Source organism: Zeugodacus cucurbitae, chromosome 5 (genome assembly GCF_028554725.1).
Source record: "Zeugodacus cucurbitae isolate PBARC_wt_2022May chromosome 5, idZeuCucr1.2, whole genome shotgun sequence".
NCBI classification, from domain to species: domain Eukaryota; kingdom Metazoa; phylum Arthropoda; class Insecta; order Diptera; family Tephritidae; genus Zeugodacus; species Zeugodacus cucurbitae.
This window is the reverse complement of record NC_071670.1, coordinates 62,540,650-62,560,722: the sequence shown is the minus strand read 5'-3', so window position 1 is coordinate 62,560,722 and position 20,073 is coordinate 62,540,650. Positions and strand designations below refer to the sequence as shown.

At 36.5% G+C, this 20,073-nt stretch overlaps 1 protein-coding gene across 8 annotated transcripts; it reads right to left on the bottom strand.

Moving 5' to 3' along the window:
• Positions 1 to 345: 345 nt before the first annotated feature.
• On the bottom strand, positions 346 to 19,924 carry LOC105208875 (uncharacterized). 8 transcript variants are annotated; one of them, XM_054230689.1, is made up of 15 exons: positions 14,438 to 14,577; positions 13,238 to 13,488; positions 12,281 to 13,108; positions 12,057 to 12,244; positions 11,460 to 11,703; positions 11,191 to 11,356; positions 10,797 to 11,119; positions 10,583 to 10,733; positions 10,311 to 10,516; positions 8,626 to 10,236; positions 8,381 to 8,536; positions 8,110 to 8,265; positions 6,722 to 7,141; positions 6,277 to 6,658; positions 346 to 1,382 (listed from the first exon to the last, which is right to left on the bottom strand). In XM_054230689.1, coding segments are annotated over exons 1-15 (5,598 nt in total). In that variant the 5' UTR covers positions 14,440 to 14,577; the 3' UTR covers positions 346 to 868. The 8 variants fall into 8 exon arrangements, with proteins under 8 accessions (XP_054086664.1, XP_028893957.2, XP_028893958.2 ...); XM_029038124.2 differs by having other exon boundaries at positions 12,057 to 13,108; XM_029038125.2 differs by lacking the exon at positions 14,438 to 14,577 and adding an exon at positions 19,764 to 19,899 and having other exon boundaries at positions 348 to 1,382; positions 12,057 to 13,108.
• Between the last annotated feature and the right edge of the window lie 149 nt (positions 19,925 to 20,073).

Genomic DNA, 20,073 nt, shown 5'->3' with positions numbered 1-20,073 from the left:
ATTTTTTTTCATAATTTTAAACTACATTAAATAAAATAAATAAATAGTTGTTTCTTTTCAGCATATTTCACATTCTTTTTAAATAAAGAAAGTACTATTTTGTTACACAAAAGCGCTTAGCATACTAAAAATATTTATATTTCACTTTTCAAGTGATTCTGTAAACCTAAGTTAATCTTAAGGTATTTTCATTATGGAAAATATGAATTTTCTAAACACTAATTTAATTTAATTGGTGTGTATGTATGTTTTAATACTAACTAAAAAAACATGCTTAAGATTATGATAGAACTACATAACAGTAAAAAATATAGTTAAAAAAAAACTTAAAAAAACAGGTTTTTAAAAGACATCAAACTAAAAAGTGAAAAATAATTCTTAATATAAGCTAATAATAATAATGAACGAATATTCTTGTATTACTGTGAAAATAGCGTGGAATGCTCGATATATGAAAAATATGTAACTAAACACCCCACGCTTTTCATACAGTACATATACATATTATACATAACCTCAGAGAACCAATATGGCGGACAACGATTTTTAAAATTCATCGGCTGCGCTTGAAATTCGCTACTCAGGGGTTTTCGGGGTCACGAATTACGAATCTGATGTTAGTTCTTCACAATGCAGAATGGTGCATCCATCGGAATCCCTTGAAACTCGTTACTTGGGGGGTTTTCTGGGTCGCTGAATATGAATTTGACGTTACTTTTTAAAAATTCAAAATGGCGAACCAATATGGTGGAGACATTTCAAAAATTCATCATATTGCATACGCCATTTTGAATTTCCAAAAACCGACACCGGATTCGTAATCAGCGACCTCGACTTCTCGATCAAGTTCTATTGACGACTTCATGAATTATTCCTTCTTAATCGTTATATCTGCGTTTTGTTGTTGCACTTGCTGCAAACGTGCCTCTCTGGCTTCCTTAGATCCTGATCCTCGGCTTTCAGTTGCATACTGACGCATTTGCTGTAAACGAGTCTCTCTAGCTTCCTTAGATTCCGATGATCGGATTGCTGCTGCACGCTGGCGCACTTGCTGTAATCGAGTCTCTCTAGCTTTCTTAGATTCTGACGCTCGGATTTCAGCTGCATACTGGCGCACTTGCTGCAAGCGAGCCTCTCTGGCTTCCTTTGATTCCGATGCTCGGATTTCTGCTGCATGCTGGCGCACTTGCTGCAAACGAGCCTCTCTGGCTTCCTTTGATTCCGATGCTCGGATTTCTGCTGCACGCTGGCGCACTTGCTGCAAACGAGCCTCTCTGGCTTCCTTCGACTGCTTGGCTCTATAACTTCTCATATAGCGTCTTCTTTTCTCCTTTGTGTCCTCTATATCACTTAAGTCTTCTGAGGATCTTTCCGTGCTTACACTGAGTTTTGTTGTCGTTAATTAAACTTAATTTATTAGTTTATAATGAACAAGTTTTAGTGAAAAATACAATACGACGTATAGACTTTTTGAAAATCTATATACATACATATATTTCGCTTAAAATTTTAAATTAACAACCGTATACTTCTCGCAACACAGTTGCTAAGAGAGTATAATTGATTTTTTCACTTTACGGTTTGTTTGCAAGTTATAAAACTAAACGAGTTAGATATGAAGTTATATATACCAAAGTGATCAGAGTTACGAGTAGATTTGAAATCCGGATGTCTGTCCGTCCGTCTGTCTGTGCAAGCAATAACTTGAATACAAATTGAGATATCTTAATGAAACTTGGTGCACGGGTTTCTTCCGCAGATGGGCGAAGTGGGACCACTGCCACGCCCACAAAATGACGAAAACCGAAAACAAATAAAGTGCATAACTAAGTCAAATATATGTAGCTATAAAAGTAAAATTTGGCACAAGGGATCACACTAGGAAGCATATTCAGATTTTATTTGGACTTTTTTTTGGAAAGGGGCGTAGCCACGCCCACAAATAGGTTTTTTGTATATATCTCGAAAACCAATAAAGCTATGTATATAAACCAAACAACACTTCCATTTGTACTTTCATTATGTACCCCATTACACACCATAAAAAAAGGGAAAATGGACCAAAGGTTAGGTTGAAAATGACGAAAAGTGCGTTAAGGGGTTATATACAGTTAGAATTTTCAAAAAATCGATTTTTTTTTATTTAATTTTCTTAATGTACAGATATTTAAGAATACACACAGAAAATTTCAGAAAATTTCGTTCCGGTGAATATTTTCAAAGATACAAGCAAATGAAAAATTTGAAAAGGCGTTTCAGAGTGCTTTTAAGTACAAGGTCCAAACTTTAAACGCGTTTTTCTTAAAATGGTGTTTTCAAAGTCGGTGACCAACATTACTCGAAAACGGCTAGACCGATTAGTCTCAAATTTTAACACGACCTTCTTAAATATATTTTTTAGTAATTTATCGAAGATTTTTTCTCTCCGATAAATATTTTTTTTTATAAACAATTTAAGGCCGAAATTTCGGTGAAGAATCGATTTTTTTTTTGAGAAACCGCCATTTTGTCAAAAATTTTATTTTACTTATTCCTTCGATTAATTACTAGATTTAACATTATTTTAACGAAATCTGTTTGGTTTTTTAATTTCGGATGATCCAGTTCCGAGATATAGTGGTCACCGCAAAACGTCTTTTTTGAGAGGAGCTCCTGGAGATCAGCTGTAGCTCTTTTTCAAATAAATATTTTTACTAGTACTAAGTCTTAAAATACAGTTAAAAGATACCATAATATGTGTATAAATTTTTGGATCAATAAATTAAAAAGTTTTTTCAGAAAAAATTCTGGAAAATTCACTTTTTTTCGGCCGTCTAACTGTATATAACTCCTTAACTCACTTACGGAAAACACCAGAAGCACTAAATTTTACAGAAGAAATGGCAGAAGGAAGATGCACTCAGTTAAAAAAAAAAAATAGAATATGGGCGTGGCGTCGCCCACTTATGGGTCAAAAACCATATCTTAGAAACTACACGACCGATTTTAATGAAATTCGCTAGATAATATTTTCTTGACACCCTGATGAGACGGATGGAAAATAAACGAAATCGGTTTACCATCACTCCTACTTCTCATATAACTCAATATTGAATTCCATCAGATTCCTTCACTTTACAGTATATACATGCATTAGGAACCAATGGAGATGGCAGAATGGAACAAAAAACAGAAATACTGTATTTGAGCTGTGGCATCACGTGTGGAAAAATTGTCGAGATCGAACTACCACTTTTCAAGGTCTCTGTTATCGAACATAAAGAACTTAATGCCTAAGCGTAATTTTTAACAGAAAATATCTGAGAAATTTTTATGTAATTCAGAGGGCATCTTTTTCTTCTAATAGTGTGACTCGGTATCAAAAATTGTTGAAATCGGGTCATAACTTTTCCTAGCTCCCATATACCTAATAATAGTTTTTTCAAAAATACGGTGGGCTTTATTCCACATATATCGGTTAATTTGTGATATATCTTAGCAAAATTAAGCGAGCATATTATCTTGGACATAGTGTACCTTGGTGGTGAAATCGGTTCAGGAGTTACCTCAGTCCTCATATACCATCTATGATGATTCGTTATTCTATTGGACTTTATGCCGAATAGATGAGTCAAATTGTGTGTTATCTTAACGAAATTTCAGCAATAAATTGCGAGAGTATAAAATGTTCGGTTGCATCCGAACTTAGTCTCTCCTTACTCTTTCTTTTACGATATTTATCAATATTGTGAAGTGAAATATAAACGAATATCACGCATATAAGTCGCACTCTCCGCTATTAGGTTCGGTGACAATTTCTGAAAAGCTCACATCGACGCGACATCCAAAGCTTAGAACAAAAACCTAGTGGGGTGTGCAGGCAGAAGTGAAAACTTGTTGGGCACTTTTTTGGGTGAGCATTTTTAGGTGCGCTCGCGACATGAGAAATGGTACATAAAAAATCAAATTTATTAAAGCAATGTGGGCACTTTTTGAATGGACATGAAATACAATACAATAATATAGAAACTATATTTGAAGGAAGTGGTTTTATTTAAATGAGTAAATACATATTAGTAAAGAGTAAATACAAAATTTATCAATTCTCATCCATAATTTCAACAACTCTTACATCATCATTATCAGCATTATTATCAGGATTTTCAACAAATTCTAAAACTGAAACAATAGGTATATGGTAACTAAAGTATGAAATGAACAATTTCGATTTAAATCTATTTATAGATTAGTAGTTTTGTATTTTGTTGTGCTAAGATTGCACAATCATTGGACACCGTTAAATCAAATTCTTCATATAAAAATTCAATTAACGATTGATTTTTGACAACTGGTAGATGGACCAGCGACTGACGTTTGGTCAGCTGATAATAAATTTAACGTTCTTCGTTTATCTCTGTATCGTTTACAATAATCTTTGTTCGCTTGTTTCGCCAAGTCTGACTTATGTGGATGTTTCTCTCTGTATCGATTATCATATTCTTTTCTTTTTTGTTTTCTTTTTTCTACTTCATCCTCATAAGTGGAGTCATCTGTCGAGTTTTTTCTTTTTCTTTTTCGTGTATCATTTGAATCATCCTCATCCATTTTCAAGACAGATCTATAATCAAAAAAAAAAATAATAATAATAACTGTAGCCGAAGAAAGAGACAGCTGATATATACCTATGCGTATACTAATAGTATTGTACACTATTTTAAACATATATGTACCCCACGTGTTTCTCATTTTTTAGATAATTTTATTTAATAACGTTTTGCATTTGTTTATGAACAAATTTTTAATGTGTACAAAATATAGTAACACTATAGTATACAAAAGCACAATGTTTTTATTTATTTTATTAACACTTTAGATTGTTTTTTTTTTTTAACACAATACCATAGCAGCAACACAAGTCAAATGAAATATTTAAATGCATAAATTTTCCGTTAAATATTCATTTATAAAATAAATATAAAAAACTCTCAATCTCATCTGTCGCGAGAGCACGAACGAATGCCTACCCAAAGAGCGCGTATAGCATGCAGCGCTCTAACATACCTATACACTCTGAGTATACATAATAGGTATGTAATCTCGTCTGTCGCGAGAGCACGAACGAATGCCCACGCAAAGAGCGCGTATAGTATACATATATTATAAGAATACACGCGGAGTATATTTGTGTAAAATCTCATCTGTCGCGAGAACGGCTGAAAATGCTCACCCAAAAAAGTGCCCACTCTTCACTTTCACTTCAAAAAATAGTTTTATACGACTTCGGAAAAGGTTGCGATAATTGTTTAACGCTTCAGTGGAGAGGGAATAGCGTTGAACAATTAACGCGAGAGAAAGATAGTGAATGAGAGTAAAGCAGAGAACTTAAAGCACTTGCCATGCTTATGCTATTTGAGCAATTCTTGTTTTTGTAGAACAATGTTTAAATTTTTGGTTGGTGTCATATTCACATGTGTACGCATATTTTTCTTTCGTTTCTGTTTCATTTCTACGAATTCTCAACTATTTTGTGTGACTTTTGCGGGAGATTTCAATGTAAATTTCTCATTGCCAAAAGCTGAACCATTACTGGCATTCCTCAGAGAGAAATTTTCATTAGAAATGATCAATGGAAGAAATGATCCTACGACAAAAGGAGGTACGACTATTGATACGGTATTCGCGAGAAATATTGATAAAATAGATGTAAGACATTTCATATCGTATTTTAGTTATCATAATCCAATTGTAAATATTATAGATATCAATCCGTCAGAACCCAGAAATGATAATTGATTTGGACTTTGCTTTATAAAATGTGCATAATAAATTTATAAAATGTGAATTTAAGAAAGTGTCGGTCATTCCACCATATTTTTATCCATTCCCTCTCGCTAGTTTTCTTTCATACAAAATGATATGCATTTCTTGGAATATCACTAAGAAGTATAACTTCTTCCGCGCGTAGGGACTCCATGCACCTTTTTTTCGTAGGTGTTTAATGTAGGCGTTTTGATGATAAACATCTGAATGTTATTTGACATTATTTCTCTTGGTGGTTAAACTTGTGAGCGCCGGCTTACAGTGTCGCTCAAATATCAAATATCAAGTTTCAGTGCCACTGAAAAATGTTACAAACAAACATACTAGGGAAGCTAATAAAAGCGTATTAAAGAAACAAATTAAATAAAGTCACAAACTCCGCTCTGTTTTGTAAGTAGCACTAGTCTATATATACATATATATTATTTCAATTCTGTTGCCTTGAAAAAACAGTGTTTCGCACTCACTCTCACTTACTTTGTAGTAAATGTTTCACTTGTCGCCGAAGCTGGACGATATTTTTCGAAAAGCGCCGTCAATTTCTCCGCCGGCACAGATGCGCCCACACCATAGGCCCAATTCTTCATCACCACATTCGAGTGACTGTTGCTCATGTTGATGTCCATAATGAAACGTTCGGGGAACACCGACTCATTGGCGTCGGGATTCTCACTAACCGACTGATTCAGTTCGGAAGGTGTTTTAATATTGATTTTGCGCGTCGGCTTGATGGCGCGATAAATTTCCGCCAAATGTTTGTAATAGCGATGATTGAGACGACAACGATTAGCTGGATCACGTGTCGCATAGAGCCGATAGTTTTTCAGGGCGCATTGGAAGGCAAAACGGCATGCCGTCACTGAAAGGAAACACAATTTATATGACATAATTTCATTATTTACTCTTTTAAGTGGCAGCTTACCAGTTGTGCGCATTTCGAAGGCGACTTTCTCCCACGCTTTGGCCTTCTCGCCCTCGGTGGCCTTTTGATAAATCTGCGGATAGCGACGCACGGTCATGATGACACGGTAAGCGTCAATGTCGGGTATTTTCTGCAACATCGGATGCGCTGTTTCCTTTTTCGGCAGGAATCTCTTCGTTTTCACATCGATATTAAACTTCTGCTCTTCTTTAATGCAACGTTCGCATTCGTCAATCATTTTGTTGCGCACAATATAGTAGAACGGCTCCATATTGTGATATTGCTCTTCGATTAAGAAATCCATTTTGGCCAATACGCGCCACCATTCCAACGACCATTTGTTGTCGATGCCGATCTCCAAGTCACGCATGTATTTCATGAAGGCGCTTTTAAATAGTGTCCAGGTGCCGAACCAGACTTCTGCAAAATAATAAATAGTTTTTATTACAACGCTAAAATTAAATGACTGCAACGAAATTATGTGACGCAACAAAATTTCGTCACGAAAGTGTAACTTCAGTGTATTTATAGACATAACTATTTTTTTTTTAATTTTAATAGTTCGGTGTAATACATGTTTTTTAACAAAAAAAATCAAGGTTGCCACCTATTCGAAAACTTCAAGTCTAAAAATTTTATAAGCTAAGAATCAGTACAAAATCATATCTACATATATTGTATATAACTGTAATATTTATTGTATTTAAAATTTTTATATCATATATTTTTTATGGAGTGTTGCCAACTGTGTGAAATTTTTAATTTATTAAAATGCATAGTTACAAAACTTTTGTGGAAGTATGGGGGAGTGGAGGTTCGCAAACATTGAAAATTTTTCCAAGCTGCTTTATAGACTGTTTAACAAAATTTATTTTCAATGAGTATTTACAAAAATGGTTGCCACTTTTTCCAAAATTTTTAAAAAGAAAAATGATGCAGCTATGAAATGACACAATATGGGTGTTAAAAAGAATAGAATTCAGAAAGCTTTTAATTTAAAATATTTTTCGACTAGTGTTGCCACATGTTTCAAATTTTTTTTTAACGAAATTTCATAAGTAAACAAACTACTGCAAAATGGATATCTAAATAAAATTATACGTAAAGGTGTTCGGCTGGTAATATTTTTTAAGAAGTGTTGCCACCTTTTATAATTTTTTCTACGATTTAAATTAATGTCTAAAATAAACTGTTATAATATGGATAATAAATTTAACCGTTTTAAGTAAAGATTCTGACGGATAAATTTTCGGGAAGAGTTGCCACCTTTTTTATTTTGAAAATTTTAATTATTGAAAAAAATATAGTTTCTAAAAATTGGGAATTTTATAAAAAGCCTATTTTTTGAAATTTATTTTATTATAATTTATTAAAAAAATTTAACTTACTGTTTGGTACATGTGGATTACTATTTATGGCTGCTTGCCAATCGGCGACAAAGGTCAATTTCTTGCCGGCTACACGTGGTATGTGCTTGGTCTGATCTCGAATATTATCGAAGAACATCTCTACAGCATCTTTTGCAAATGGCAAGCGTAGTTGAGCTTTGGAGAATTAAAAAAAATGAGTTTAGAATTTTTTTTTTGGTTATTTTGAGGTTAGAATTTTTTTGCTTATTAACGAAGTACAAAGAAAGTATGGAAAGTATGTATGTCTCACCTGCTTTCTCATTGAATGTTTGAAAGAATGCGTAATTTTCGCGCCACACATTCATGCCAATTTTCACTGGTTTCGTCAGCTCCTCCATGGGCGCAATTTGTGGGAAATGTGCAAAATTTTCCGACAAGAAGTTCCAACAAGCCTTGCAGATATGCACTGTAAATTAGGAAAATATAATTAATTATGCTTTAGGACTTCATACATCCAATAAATGACTTGAACCACAGCACTGCGTCGCAACTTACCCGGCAAATTGAAGCGCTTAGCCAAATACTGCCAACAACTGTTGACCTGTTGCGGTTTATTGTAGTCCTTCTTATGTAAATATGGTATGGAGAGCACCTCGCGTATCAGCAACGCCGTCGTGCTCATTGGCAGTGAGTACTTCTGCTCCAGCGGCGGCCCGTGCACCACCAACTGATTGCCGTTCACCGAACTGATCAGCTCGATCATGATTTCGTTGGCGTTCAGCTGTGAGGTGGGCGTCAAATGTGGACGCGCCAACACGGTAGCGGGTATTTTCGACTCGAGCGATTGCACCTCCATGATGGGCAGCGACACATTCGCTTGCTGCAGCGTGGACACCGGCAGCACCGGATTCGGCAGCGTTATGATCGTATCGGTGAGCGTATTGGTGTCCACACAACTCAATGGCGGACACTTGGAGATATTTGTATTATCCGGCAGTGAAAAGGGCAGATTAAAAGTACCCGACGTGGGCGTCACAACAACCGTGGTTGGTAATTGGGGAGGTGTGGTGTGCTGCGGCGCGGGCGGTGATGCACCGGCAACTGCCGTTATTTGCAAACCTTTATTGATGAAGGGCGCTGCGAAGGCGGCGCGCGGTGCCAAACTCACAGCCGATACGATCTTCGGCGTTTTTATTGTATCCAAAGTTATTGTTGTACTTTCGTTTAGTGCAATTTCATTTGTTGTTGGCGGCAGCAGCTGAGCCATATTGGTGGTTAGGAATTGTGTTGACGCCTGCAGGTTAGACTGATTCTGCTTCGTGGGTAACTTCGACTGTGCCTGTATTGGCGTAAGCGGCAGCATTTGGAATTGTTGTTGTTGTGTTTGTTGGACGCGCGGCAGCGTTATGGTTTGAATTGGATTTTGCAACGCCGCTGGCGTTTGCAAGCGTATTTGTATGGGTTGATTCGGCGCAGGCGTGGCGGGTTGCGCGTGTATTTGTATCTGCGGACGCGTTTGTACTAACATCTTTACGGGTTCGGCTTGCAGTTGCGCCTGCGATTTCACGCGTATTTGCGGCGAACGCGCTTGTGGATAAGTCGTTTGCGCATCCTGTTGTATAACGGGCGTGGCATGCATCTTCGCCGGCACTTTTGTGACAGTCACCACCAAACCGTTATTTGAGACAGTCGTAGAACTGGTTGCTGAGGATGAGGCGATGGCGATATCTAACGGCTTTTTGTGTTTTATTGCATTTTTAGGCGCTTGACTCTTAGTTTCGATTATGGAAGAACTGATTTTGTCTTCATCCAAATTCACCGATATCGGCACGATGGTGTTAGGCGTTAGCGGTGCATTCGGTGGCGGCGTTGTGTTGTTGTGTATTGTTTTTACTTCGGTTTGCTTACTTTTATTTGCGTTGTCTGTTGAAGGTTTTTTTAGGTCATCAGCGCATATGGAGGACAACATGAGCGCGCCAAGATTAGACTTTTTGGCGCGTGCGAATTTCTGCACCTTAGACAAGGCATACAGTTCCGTTATAATAGTTTCGAAATACCATTTGTCTTGCAGTTGATAACTGTGTTTGCGCATGCTCATTAGTTCCCAATAGAACAAGCGTAAGATGAGCCAAGTGGTCTCGCACTGCCCAGGAGTGACAGCACCGCCTAAATGTAGACAAGGAAAGTAGCATAAAAACATTGTAGATTGCGCTTGAGATGTTCAAATTAGTTACACTGACCTTTAGCCTTTGCCACATCATTCCAGAGTTGTGTATACTTAGCGGTATCGACTTCTTCGGTTTTGTTGACCATAATTTCGGTGTACGCAATCACAGTGGGATGTTTCTTCATGGCAACCAGCAAGCTGAAGATATTCTTAAAGTGATCGATCGGCTCATGCCAGTCTTTTTTGAGGAAGTAAGAACTCTTATAAACCGTTCTTGGCCTGTAAAGTGTTACAAAAATATTTAGTTATGTGGCTTAGACTTAGTAATTCTTCTGTAAAGCATACATTTTAAGTATGTGTGGCTTCATGAAATGCAGCATACTCTCCAGTTCGGTTTGTGGCTTCGTAGCTAAGAGCTCCTCTTGCAAACGACGTTGCATAAGCTCCCATTCGTAGCGTGTTTGTATTTGTATCCAACATTTCATTAATTTGGTGGCTAAAGGAATGCAAGAAGCTTTTAATTAAGACATCTACATTTGCATTTAAACCAAAATCTTACCTTTATCACCCACTTCATTCGCGACGGCATTCCAAATGATGCCCTTGCGCCGGTAATCATCATGATATCGATGTAAGCTGTCGTATATCTCTTGGTAACATTGTAAATTGTAGATCAAGCGTCGCATTTCCGGCGTGATTTGGAAATACACCTTCTGGTGCTTGGAAAAGACCTTGGTTATGTTCGGTGTATCATCGTCCAAGTCGATCACCTCCACATCGTCCTCCAACAAAACTATGTCATCATCTTCGGTTGCAGGTTTTGCAACAGGCGTTGCTTCCTTCGCCTCCATCTCCTCGCTAAAAGGCAGTGGACAGCGTACTCTAAGCAGCGTAATGAAAAAAAATAATAAATTAATTTTAAAACCTTTTTCTTGCAAAAACACTCCACTCACTTGTCGGCTATGAAACGCCAGAGAAAAACTAATTCCGTTTCGAATGCCATAATTGGACGACGTCGGCGCTTCATATTCGCTTTGTTCGCAAAGAATTTACGCAACCGACGCACATATTTCTGATAAGCATAACGTAAATTCACCCAGGCATTCTTGCAGATATCAGCTGTGGAAACAAAAAGAATACAAACATAAATGAGATTCATTGTACACAAAGCTAGATCTCTTCATATTTCTATATGTTTATATGTATGTATGTGCTTACATACCATCACAACCCATTCGTTTTGCAATTTTCTCCCAAACTTCGTTTTTTGCTTCGGCACAACAAAATTGTTTATGCTTTGGATCGTAAAGTATTCGTTGACGTCGTACGTGCCTTATAAGGCGTTTGTGGAACCACGCATTTTGCTTGACGGAATCTTTGGACTCCTCATCTTCAACTATGAACATGTTGTAGACTTCGATAGGATCGGTTATAGCTTCAGTTTCGGAAGGTGTCGGACTCACGGCCTGAAATTTTAAAGAATAAAGGAATAGTTTACATATTGGAGTTGTTGGTTAAGATAAACATTTTCGATAAATCTTTATAAATGTAGAAAAAAAATGGTGCGTGGAGTCCCTACGCGCGGAAGAAGTTATACTTCTTAGTGATATTTTACCACAGTATCCACGTCAACCGGCACTTTTTTAACCTGTCCATACACAGTAGTTTTCCGAAATATAGAACACATTAATTGTCAGGCCTGATCATTACATCGAATTTTTCGTTAATTCGAGTACTCGCTTATTTTTCAATAAAAATGAGTTAAATATCCGTAAATTGCAGTTTAATAAATTGATTTATTAAATTATTTATTTCTCACGTTTTCGTTGCCGGTACTATTGGTGTTTTGCTCTGTATCCTCGGTTATACTCTCGTTTCTTTGCCGTGATGGTGCGGCCCTTTTTAATTCTCGCTGAGCTTTTTTCTGTGCTCTATACTCTTGCTTATATTCTGCTGTTGATTTCCTTCGTGGTATATTCCTGAAATGTATACCACTACTTGTAGCGGGTCCTGCAAACGTTGATGGATCAACACACGTAGAAGGTCCAGCAATCGTTGATGGATCAATGCACGTCGAAGGTCCACCAATCATTGATGGATCAACTGTGATCGGAGGTCCAGCGGTCATTAATCCATCAACAGGCGTTGAAGGCCCAGCAGTTATCGGTGAATTGACGATCGTTGATTCATCAGTAGTTATAGTTGCTTCCGCAGAGATTGATGGAACAGCAGACGTTGCATTTTTTTTACGCGCTCGGTACTCTCTCAGATATTCACGCTCTGCTTTCTTTTGTGCTCGGTATTTACGATAATATTGTGCTGTTTTCCCTCCTCTTGAAACACAGGATGCACTGTCTTTTTTCGCAGACGTTGAATCTTTTTTACGCGCTCGGTACTCTCTCTGATATTCACGCTCTGCTTTCTTTCGTGCTCGGTATTTACGATAATATTGTGCTCTTGAAACTCGGGATGCACTGTCTTTTTCCGCTGACGTTGAATCTTTTTTATGCGCTCGGTACTCTCTCAGATATTCCTCAGCTGTTGATTGACTCGATTGACTGTCAGCTATCATTTCCAATTTCTCCTTTTCCCACTCTGCTTTCTTTCGAGCTCGGTATTTACGATAATATTGTGCTGTTTTCCCTCCTCTTGAAACACGGGATGCACTGTCTTTTTCCGCTAAAGTTGAATCTTTTTTACGCGTTCGGTACTCTCTCGGATATTCCACAGCTGTTGATTGACTCGATTGACTGTCAGCTATTATTTCCAATTTCTCCTTTTCCCGCTCTGCTTTCTTTCGAGCTCGGTATTTACGATAATATTGTGCTGTTTTCCCTCCTCTTGAAACACGGGCTGTACTGTCTTTTCCCGCTGTAAAATCAATTTAAAATCAAACCATTAAAATTTTTGCCAATCCAATTGATATTAGTTTCAAGAGCACAAGTTTAATGCACAAGGTGCATCTATTAGAGACAATTGAAATGTTCAAGAGAAACTTACCATCACATAACCTGGAATCCGCTGTGTTATGCATATTATCACTGTCACTTATTTTATTTGTACTCTCGTTTCTTTGCCGTGATCGTGTGGCCATTGCTAATTCTCCTGCAAACGTTGATGGATCAACATTGATCGGAGGTCCAGCCGTCGTTAATCCATCAACACGCGATGAAGGCCCAGCAGTTATCGGTGAATTCGTCGTGATCGTTGATTCATCAGCAGTTATAGATGCTCCCGCGGAGATAGAGTACCTTATATTTAAAAATTGTCTAATTTTAACACGTAATTTCTCGCTATATAGTGGATTTTTCATTTATATTTTGCACTTATTATACACTTACACTTCACTACTTTCTTTCCATATATGTATTTATTTTATATTAATTATTTAGAAATTTGCTTTAAATAAGCATTTTAATTTTTATTCATTTTTATCAATTCACACAATAACAAAACGGTTGCATGCTGACGAAAAATAAGCATTGTCATATCTAAACAAATTTCAAATGAATCAAAATAAATAAAAAGGAGGGATTTTACCCCTAATTATATCTCGGTGTGTCCTAAGTCGCTTCGCGTATAATTACTTTCTGCATTGGCGGCCTTCGGCCGCGCTTCAAAAAAATAACCCTGGCCGAGCCAATACCGGGGATCATCAAAGCGATGGAAATCACAACTTCTTTCGAGTAGAACTACTATAATTATATATATTCTTAATCTGGAGGATTTCCTCTATCCAACCATACCCACTTTATTCCCGAAATCGTGGGATGCTATACTTAAGTTTTCCCTTATATTTCCAGAAAGATCCTTTTTCAATCAATTTATCTTGAAATATAGACTTTATATAATATTCAACTCTATTTCCTTCACAATTTAAATAAACACCGGATCCCAAGATCCATCCCCGACTATGTAAATAAATACTTCCGTGCAGATACATTCGACTCTTTCTAACAGCCAACAACAGTTTTCAACAATCAGCTGTCAGAGAGTTACCAGCTCTTGCTCTTGCTTTGCGCAAACAAATACATTCCCCTGATATTTTGCTCTATCTCCCCCCTCCTACTGTTAACAGACGCTCTCTTTGTGTGTTCTTCTTTCTACAGCATTCGCACACATATGTATAGCACACCATTGGCATAATAGATAATTTTCATGACATTTTAACTAACGAAATTTAATGCTAATTTCACTTACATTTTTATCACACATGCTTCGTAGATCAAACTTCGTAGACCAAACTTTAATTTTTTATTAATTTTATTTTAATGTAAACAACGAAAATCACCAACACGTTGCACAAATGTGAACTTACGAATTGCCTCGTCAAAAGCAGACTAAAGCGAAACAGAAACAACACAGTGAAAAAATGTGAGGCGAACGCCTATAAATACACACATACGCACACGAAGGTAAATCGTATGCTTTGAGTGTACAAACAAACACACGAATGAGCAGCGCACATGTTGAATATCCAGCAATGCTCTCTGTTTTGCCAAACAAGCGTATATACAAAGCTGTAAATAGCGAACGAATCTATGTTACTCTGCTCAAGGCAACTGTTAAACGCAACAGCGGACAGGCAGCAACGGCGAAGCAACGGTAGCATCGGTATTTGCTATGCGTGCCAGGCACTCAACCAGGTGCTCATGATTTCTGAGCGCAGTGCTTATGCAATTCGTGTGGAATGAAATGCAAATGAGAGTGATAAAGTAATGTTGTGCTCATTTCTTGTTATACAAGTCTTCAGTGAGATTCGGGATGATATAGTGAGTCGAAAAATATTTTTTTTTCGTATAAAATCGAGAATTATTTTTATATGTAAACGAAAGAGATAGCGGATAATTGTGTATTTAAATACAGCTGTGGTCATTATAATGAGCATGGTAGGGAATTATAAATATTAGATTACAGATATCTCAATGGAGTTAAGTTTCAATTTGACTCATGCCAATTGTGGTTCGAGCAACAAACGGGAAGACCATATTGTGAAATTTATAAACAAATTTAAAGAAACTTAGATGTATTCTCATGTAAAATTGAACTTATCATGGAACATATCTCGCTAAAACGAATCTCTTTGCTTTATATAGACAAATATAAGTATTTAAGCGTTAGAAATCCTTGCAAACATTCATATATTCTGAAAAACTAAAAACTCGTTTCTTTATATAGTAATATTTTTATACTCTCGCAACATGTTGCACAGAGTATCATAGTTTTGTTCACATAACGGTTGTTTGTGTCACCAAGAAATAAAAGAGTTAGATATGGGGTTATATATATATAAATGATCAGGTTGACGAGTGGATTTGAAATCCGGATGTCTGTCCGTCCAAGCGATATCTTTAGTAAAAATTAACATATCTTAATGAAACTTGGAACACATATTCCTTGGCACCCTGAGGAGGTTGCTTTCGAAAATGGGCAAAATCGGTCCACTGCCACGCCCACAAAATGGCGGAAACTGAAAACCTATACAGTGTCATAACTAAGCCATAAAGTTATTAAAATGAAATTTGGAACACAGGATCGCATTAGAGAGGGGCACATTTGAATGTAATTTTTTTGAAGAAGTGGGCGTGGCCCCGCCCTCAACTAGGTTTTTTGTATTTATCTCGCAAATCAATAAAGCTATATAAACCAAACTTTCTGCAGTCGTTTCTTTTAGCCACTTCTTAATGCAGTCTAAAAATGAAAGAAATCGGATAATAACCACGCCCACCTTCCATACAAAGGTTAGGTTGAAAATTACTAAAAGTGGGTTAACTCACTAACGAAAAACGTCAGAAACACTAAATTTCACATAAGAAATGGCAGATGGTAGCTGCACTCAAAGTTTTTTACAAAATGGAAAATGGGCGTGGCGTCGCCCACTTATGGGTCAAAAACCATATCTCAGGAACTACTCGACCGATTTCAATGAAAATTGGTTTGTAATAGTTTCCTAACATCCCAATGATATGTTGTGAAAATAGGCCAAAACGCTTCACAACCACGCCTACTTCCTATATAGCAGAACTTTAAAGACGATCTGAATCGTTTACTTTACAATATATAAAGTAAGCACTAGTGAAGATATCGGTGCAGAACTTTGCACAAATACTACGTTCTAGAAATCGCCGAAATCGGACCATAGGTTTTCAAGGCACCATATATCGAACATGAGGACCTCGGTGCTTCTAACCTAATATTAGGGTTTCCAACTTTCAATGGACTTTATACCATATATATGACGAATATGTGGGTCAAATTGTGTATTATATAATATTAATAAAGTTAAATAAATTGCGAGAGTATAAAATGTTCGGTTACACCCGAAGTTAGCCCTTCCTTACTTGTTTTATATATAAATCATACTACTTATACTGTGGACAGGATGATCGTTACACACATGTAAAGGAAACTATACCTTAAATACTTATCTATATAATCATATGTTAAGGAATATATTTGTTGTGGTTACACTAAAAGGCGCATAGTATGTGCATAGTTGTGAACTCGGCTATAACTGCGTAAGCGGTGAATGGGGGAGGGAAGTGAATATATAACCTATTCTTTCTAAATTACAGCTTCACCCTCTGCCCGCAAAGACTTGGTTTCCCTGTTACCGCTAACAAGACCCTGTCGACCGATCCTTCAATCTACCCAGAGAAAATTTTGTTGCCCACCTGCCGGCCTGGAAGCTCGCATTCACAGGCCCAGGATCGGACCTTAATGTAAGAATATTTAATGTCTAATTGAAACGTCTCACGAAAACAGGATCTCCTGGATCCAGATGAACTACAATAGAATTTAGGGTCGGACCACACTCATCAAATATCAGATATGAAATAATATATAAATACTATATCTCTCTCTGTTTCGCACGCAATAGTTTTCACGGAACCATAGGGTTTCATAAATTGTTTACACAACGGTTTTCCCTCTCTAACCTCAAACGATACAAGGTAATCCGCTCTTTTTCATTTCTCATTGCATTCCTCTATTTGTTCATTCTCCTCCATTAAATCTATTTTAAATAATAAACAAGTTAATTGTGTGGAAGTAGACTTTTATTTTCTATTTTCTTTGTGATATTTTCCGATCGCTAAAAATGCCTCATGTCGTCTCGCCCAAAACATTTCAACGAACTCAATAAATGAAAAATAAATACACATACATATATACCCATATAAACAAATCAACCAACCACCAACAGATGTGTGGCTCGCAGAACCAGAGAATCGTAAGAAAATGTTATTTACAGAATCTCAACTGCTCTCTCTTAACATTTAACATTTCGTATGTACATAGAAAAGTAATAACATTGTGCTGGCAACACGTGCGTTGCTTCTCTAGATGAGTTGCCAAATTTTTCGTTTATTATGACAGGGTTGCCGCAATTTTATTATATAGCAGTATAGGACTTTAAATTTAAAATATAAAATTTGCATAATAAATATGATTTAATTATAAAGCCGAACCATACATTTTAAGATTAGTAGTTTGGAAAAAATCCTGATTAATTTTATATAAAGTACAATAAAATTCACGAGTATGTGAAAATATCTTATAAAGCATTATTCAAATAATTATAATAAATAAATAGACAAGCTTAAAATATAAAATATTTTATGTAAATTCAAATTTGACAGCAAATTTGATTACATTTCCAAAAAATGCCACAGCAACCTCCTCTTTAAGTACCAAGAATTTTGCGAATTGGCAACACTGATCAAGCAGAACAGCAAGAGATCGGGAGTCACTTCGTCTACCGTAAAATGTAATCGCTTGCGCAACGTTATGTTACCCTTGTAATTACATACAGACATAAATACATTTGTAACTGTATAAAAACTATGCGAGCGCGAAAAACTATGTACACACCTTATTCGCCACCAAAAGCAAGAGACAAAATAGGAATGTTGTATACATAGTACTGTTAACTCCATATGTGTTTAACATTTTACACAAAAAATATACAATCATATATGTAAATGTGATAATCGGGAAATTTCTGTACTTCCGACAATTTTTTTGATTGAATTTTAATTTGAATGGCTGTGAGTTGAACTTCAGTCGAAAGTGAGTTTCTCCATGTTACTTGCGTACCACATAGCTTACTAAAGGCCGTTGCTAAACTCAAAAACTTTTAAAAGAGAGTTCAAAATTGTATGCTCCAAGGATTTGTGACATAGCGCAAGCGGCAAGTAAATGAAGTTAACAATTTTAACAGCACAACCACCCTGAAGTTGGCTGCTCTTACATTGAAATACATTCACTATTTCCCCTCGTATGAACTGTGTACTTTGAAAGAAAGAGAAAATCTAAAAGAAAAAAATACTATAAATCTGAGAGGTCCGGGGTCAAAGGTGTTTGGGGTGAATGGCGAACTATTTGAACCAAAGATATCATAATTACAAATTCTTTCGTTTCTATGAAAAATCAGTTGCTTGATCATAGGTTGTGAACATTGCTAACTGCAGGAACCTTTCGAACTGTGCTCAGCACAACTGGTACACATAAATTATAGCTAAATACTTAAGATTGGTTAAGCTGACAGTGTTGGAACAATTTATAAAAGTGCTTATTTTACAACCTCTAGCTCTCTCTAATATTATGTCGTATTTTTTCTTGCTCGATCAGAGATTATGATGAACAATGTTGGAGATAGTGTCATACCATTACTACGATTTCCAAGATTCAATTCGCCATTTTTCTCATGAATATATGTATGTTTTACTAGGTAGAATATGAATACTAGATGTTTTTGATCCTAGATCATCGCATGATCCCTTAATACCATTTCTCTTTTTACTTTTTTCTGTATAAAAATTATTGTAAAAACAACATTCTTGTGATTTTAATTTTATAAAATATTAATATTTTGTGGAAAGGAAAAGTCCTTTGTCGTATATACCTAAATTAGGGCGATTCGGGTCTGTCGAATGTCTGTAACGGCTCTTTCTATCTTTCTTCTTCAACTTCTCATTTAGCTCATATACTCCATAGAAGAGCACCGCATTTATGCTCTCTTCTCCACTTGACCAACCAACAAAAATCAGGAGAAAACATGAACTTTCGCAAATTATTTAAAAAAATATAGAAATGGCTCTCCACAACGCATCATAAAGAGTGCGAGCAATCGTTTCTTAATCGATTACCAACAACTAATACAAAATGGCGTTCGCTTCTCGCATCTCTTTCTAATGCACGGACAATCATTTTTAAAAATCCACGAACTTGACAATTATCAAGTCATTCGACTACCGAAGTACTACTTTTCTCGTCATTCTCTCACATATCTCTCTCGCTCAACGTACAATGGTCTCTTTCGATTGCCGATTTTTCCTTTCGCTTCGTTCGTCTCTGCCATAGCAAAAGCGAATAGATATCATCACCACTACACAAGCACACACACACATATGTGTTATAAATTAAAACGGAATTCAGAAACTGTAGGTGGCCAATTGCTAGCGGAACTTTTAGTTTGTGGCACACAACAAAATTATTTATATTTTCAGTTAATGCTACAACTTACCATTTCTTTATTCACTTCCGCCGACATTTTGTGCTACAAATTTACGTCACACTAAACTCTTTTTTATTGCTATTAAAGCATAGAACTCAGCGACATTACGTCCCAGCAGACGTTCAATACAACACGACAAAAGCAAACTGAAAGGCAAACAACAAAGCATACAGTGATGAATGACTAAGAGCAAAAACCTGTAAATTGCGGATAATGGCGGGGAATGTGTGTACTCAAAAAGATTCCATTTAACATAAATGTTAAGAGCAGGCTTAACAGTCGCACCATTTTCTCTGCAAATTTCCTGTCAGAGGAAAGA

Excerpts from the sequence above, each read along its gene's own strand:
- LOC105208875 (XM_029038124.2), bottom strand. Across the intron at positions 10,734-10,796 it reads GAATGAAGTGGGTGATAAAG|CCACCAAATTAATGAAATGT; the intron begins GTAAGATTTTGG and ends GCATTCCTTTAG. Across the intron at positions 10,517-10,582 it reads AAGCCACACATACTTAAAAT|GCCAAGAACGGTTTATAAGA; the intron begins GTATGCTTTACA and ends AACACTTTACAG.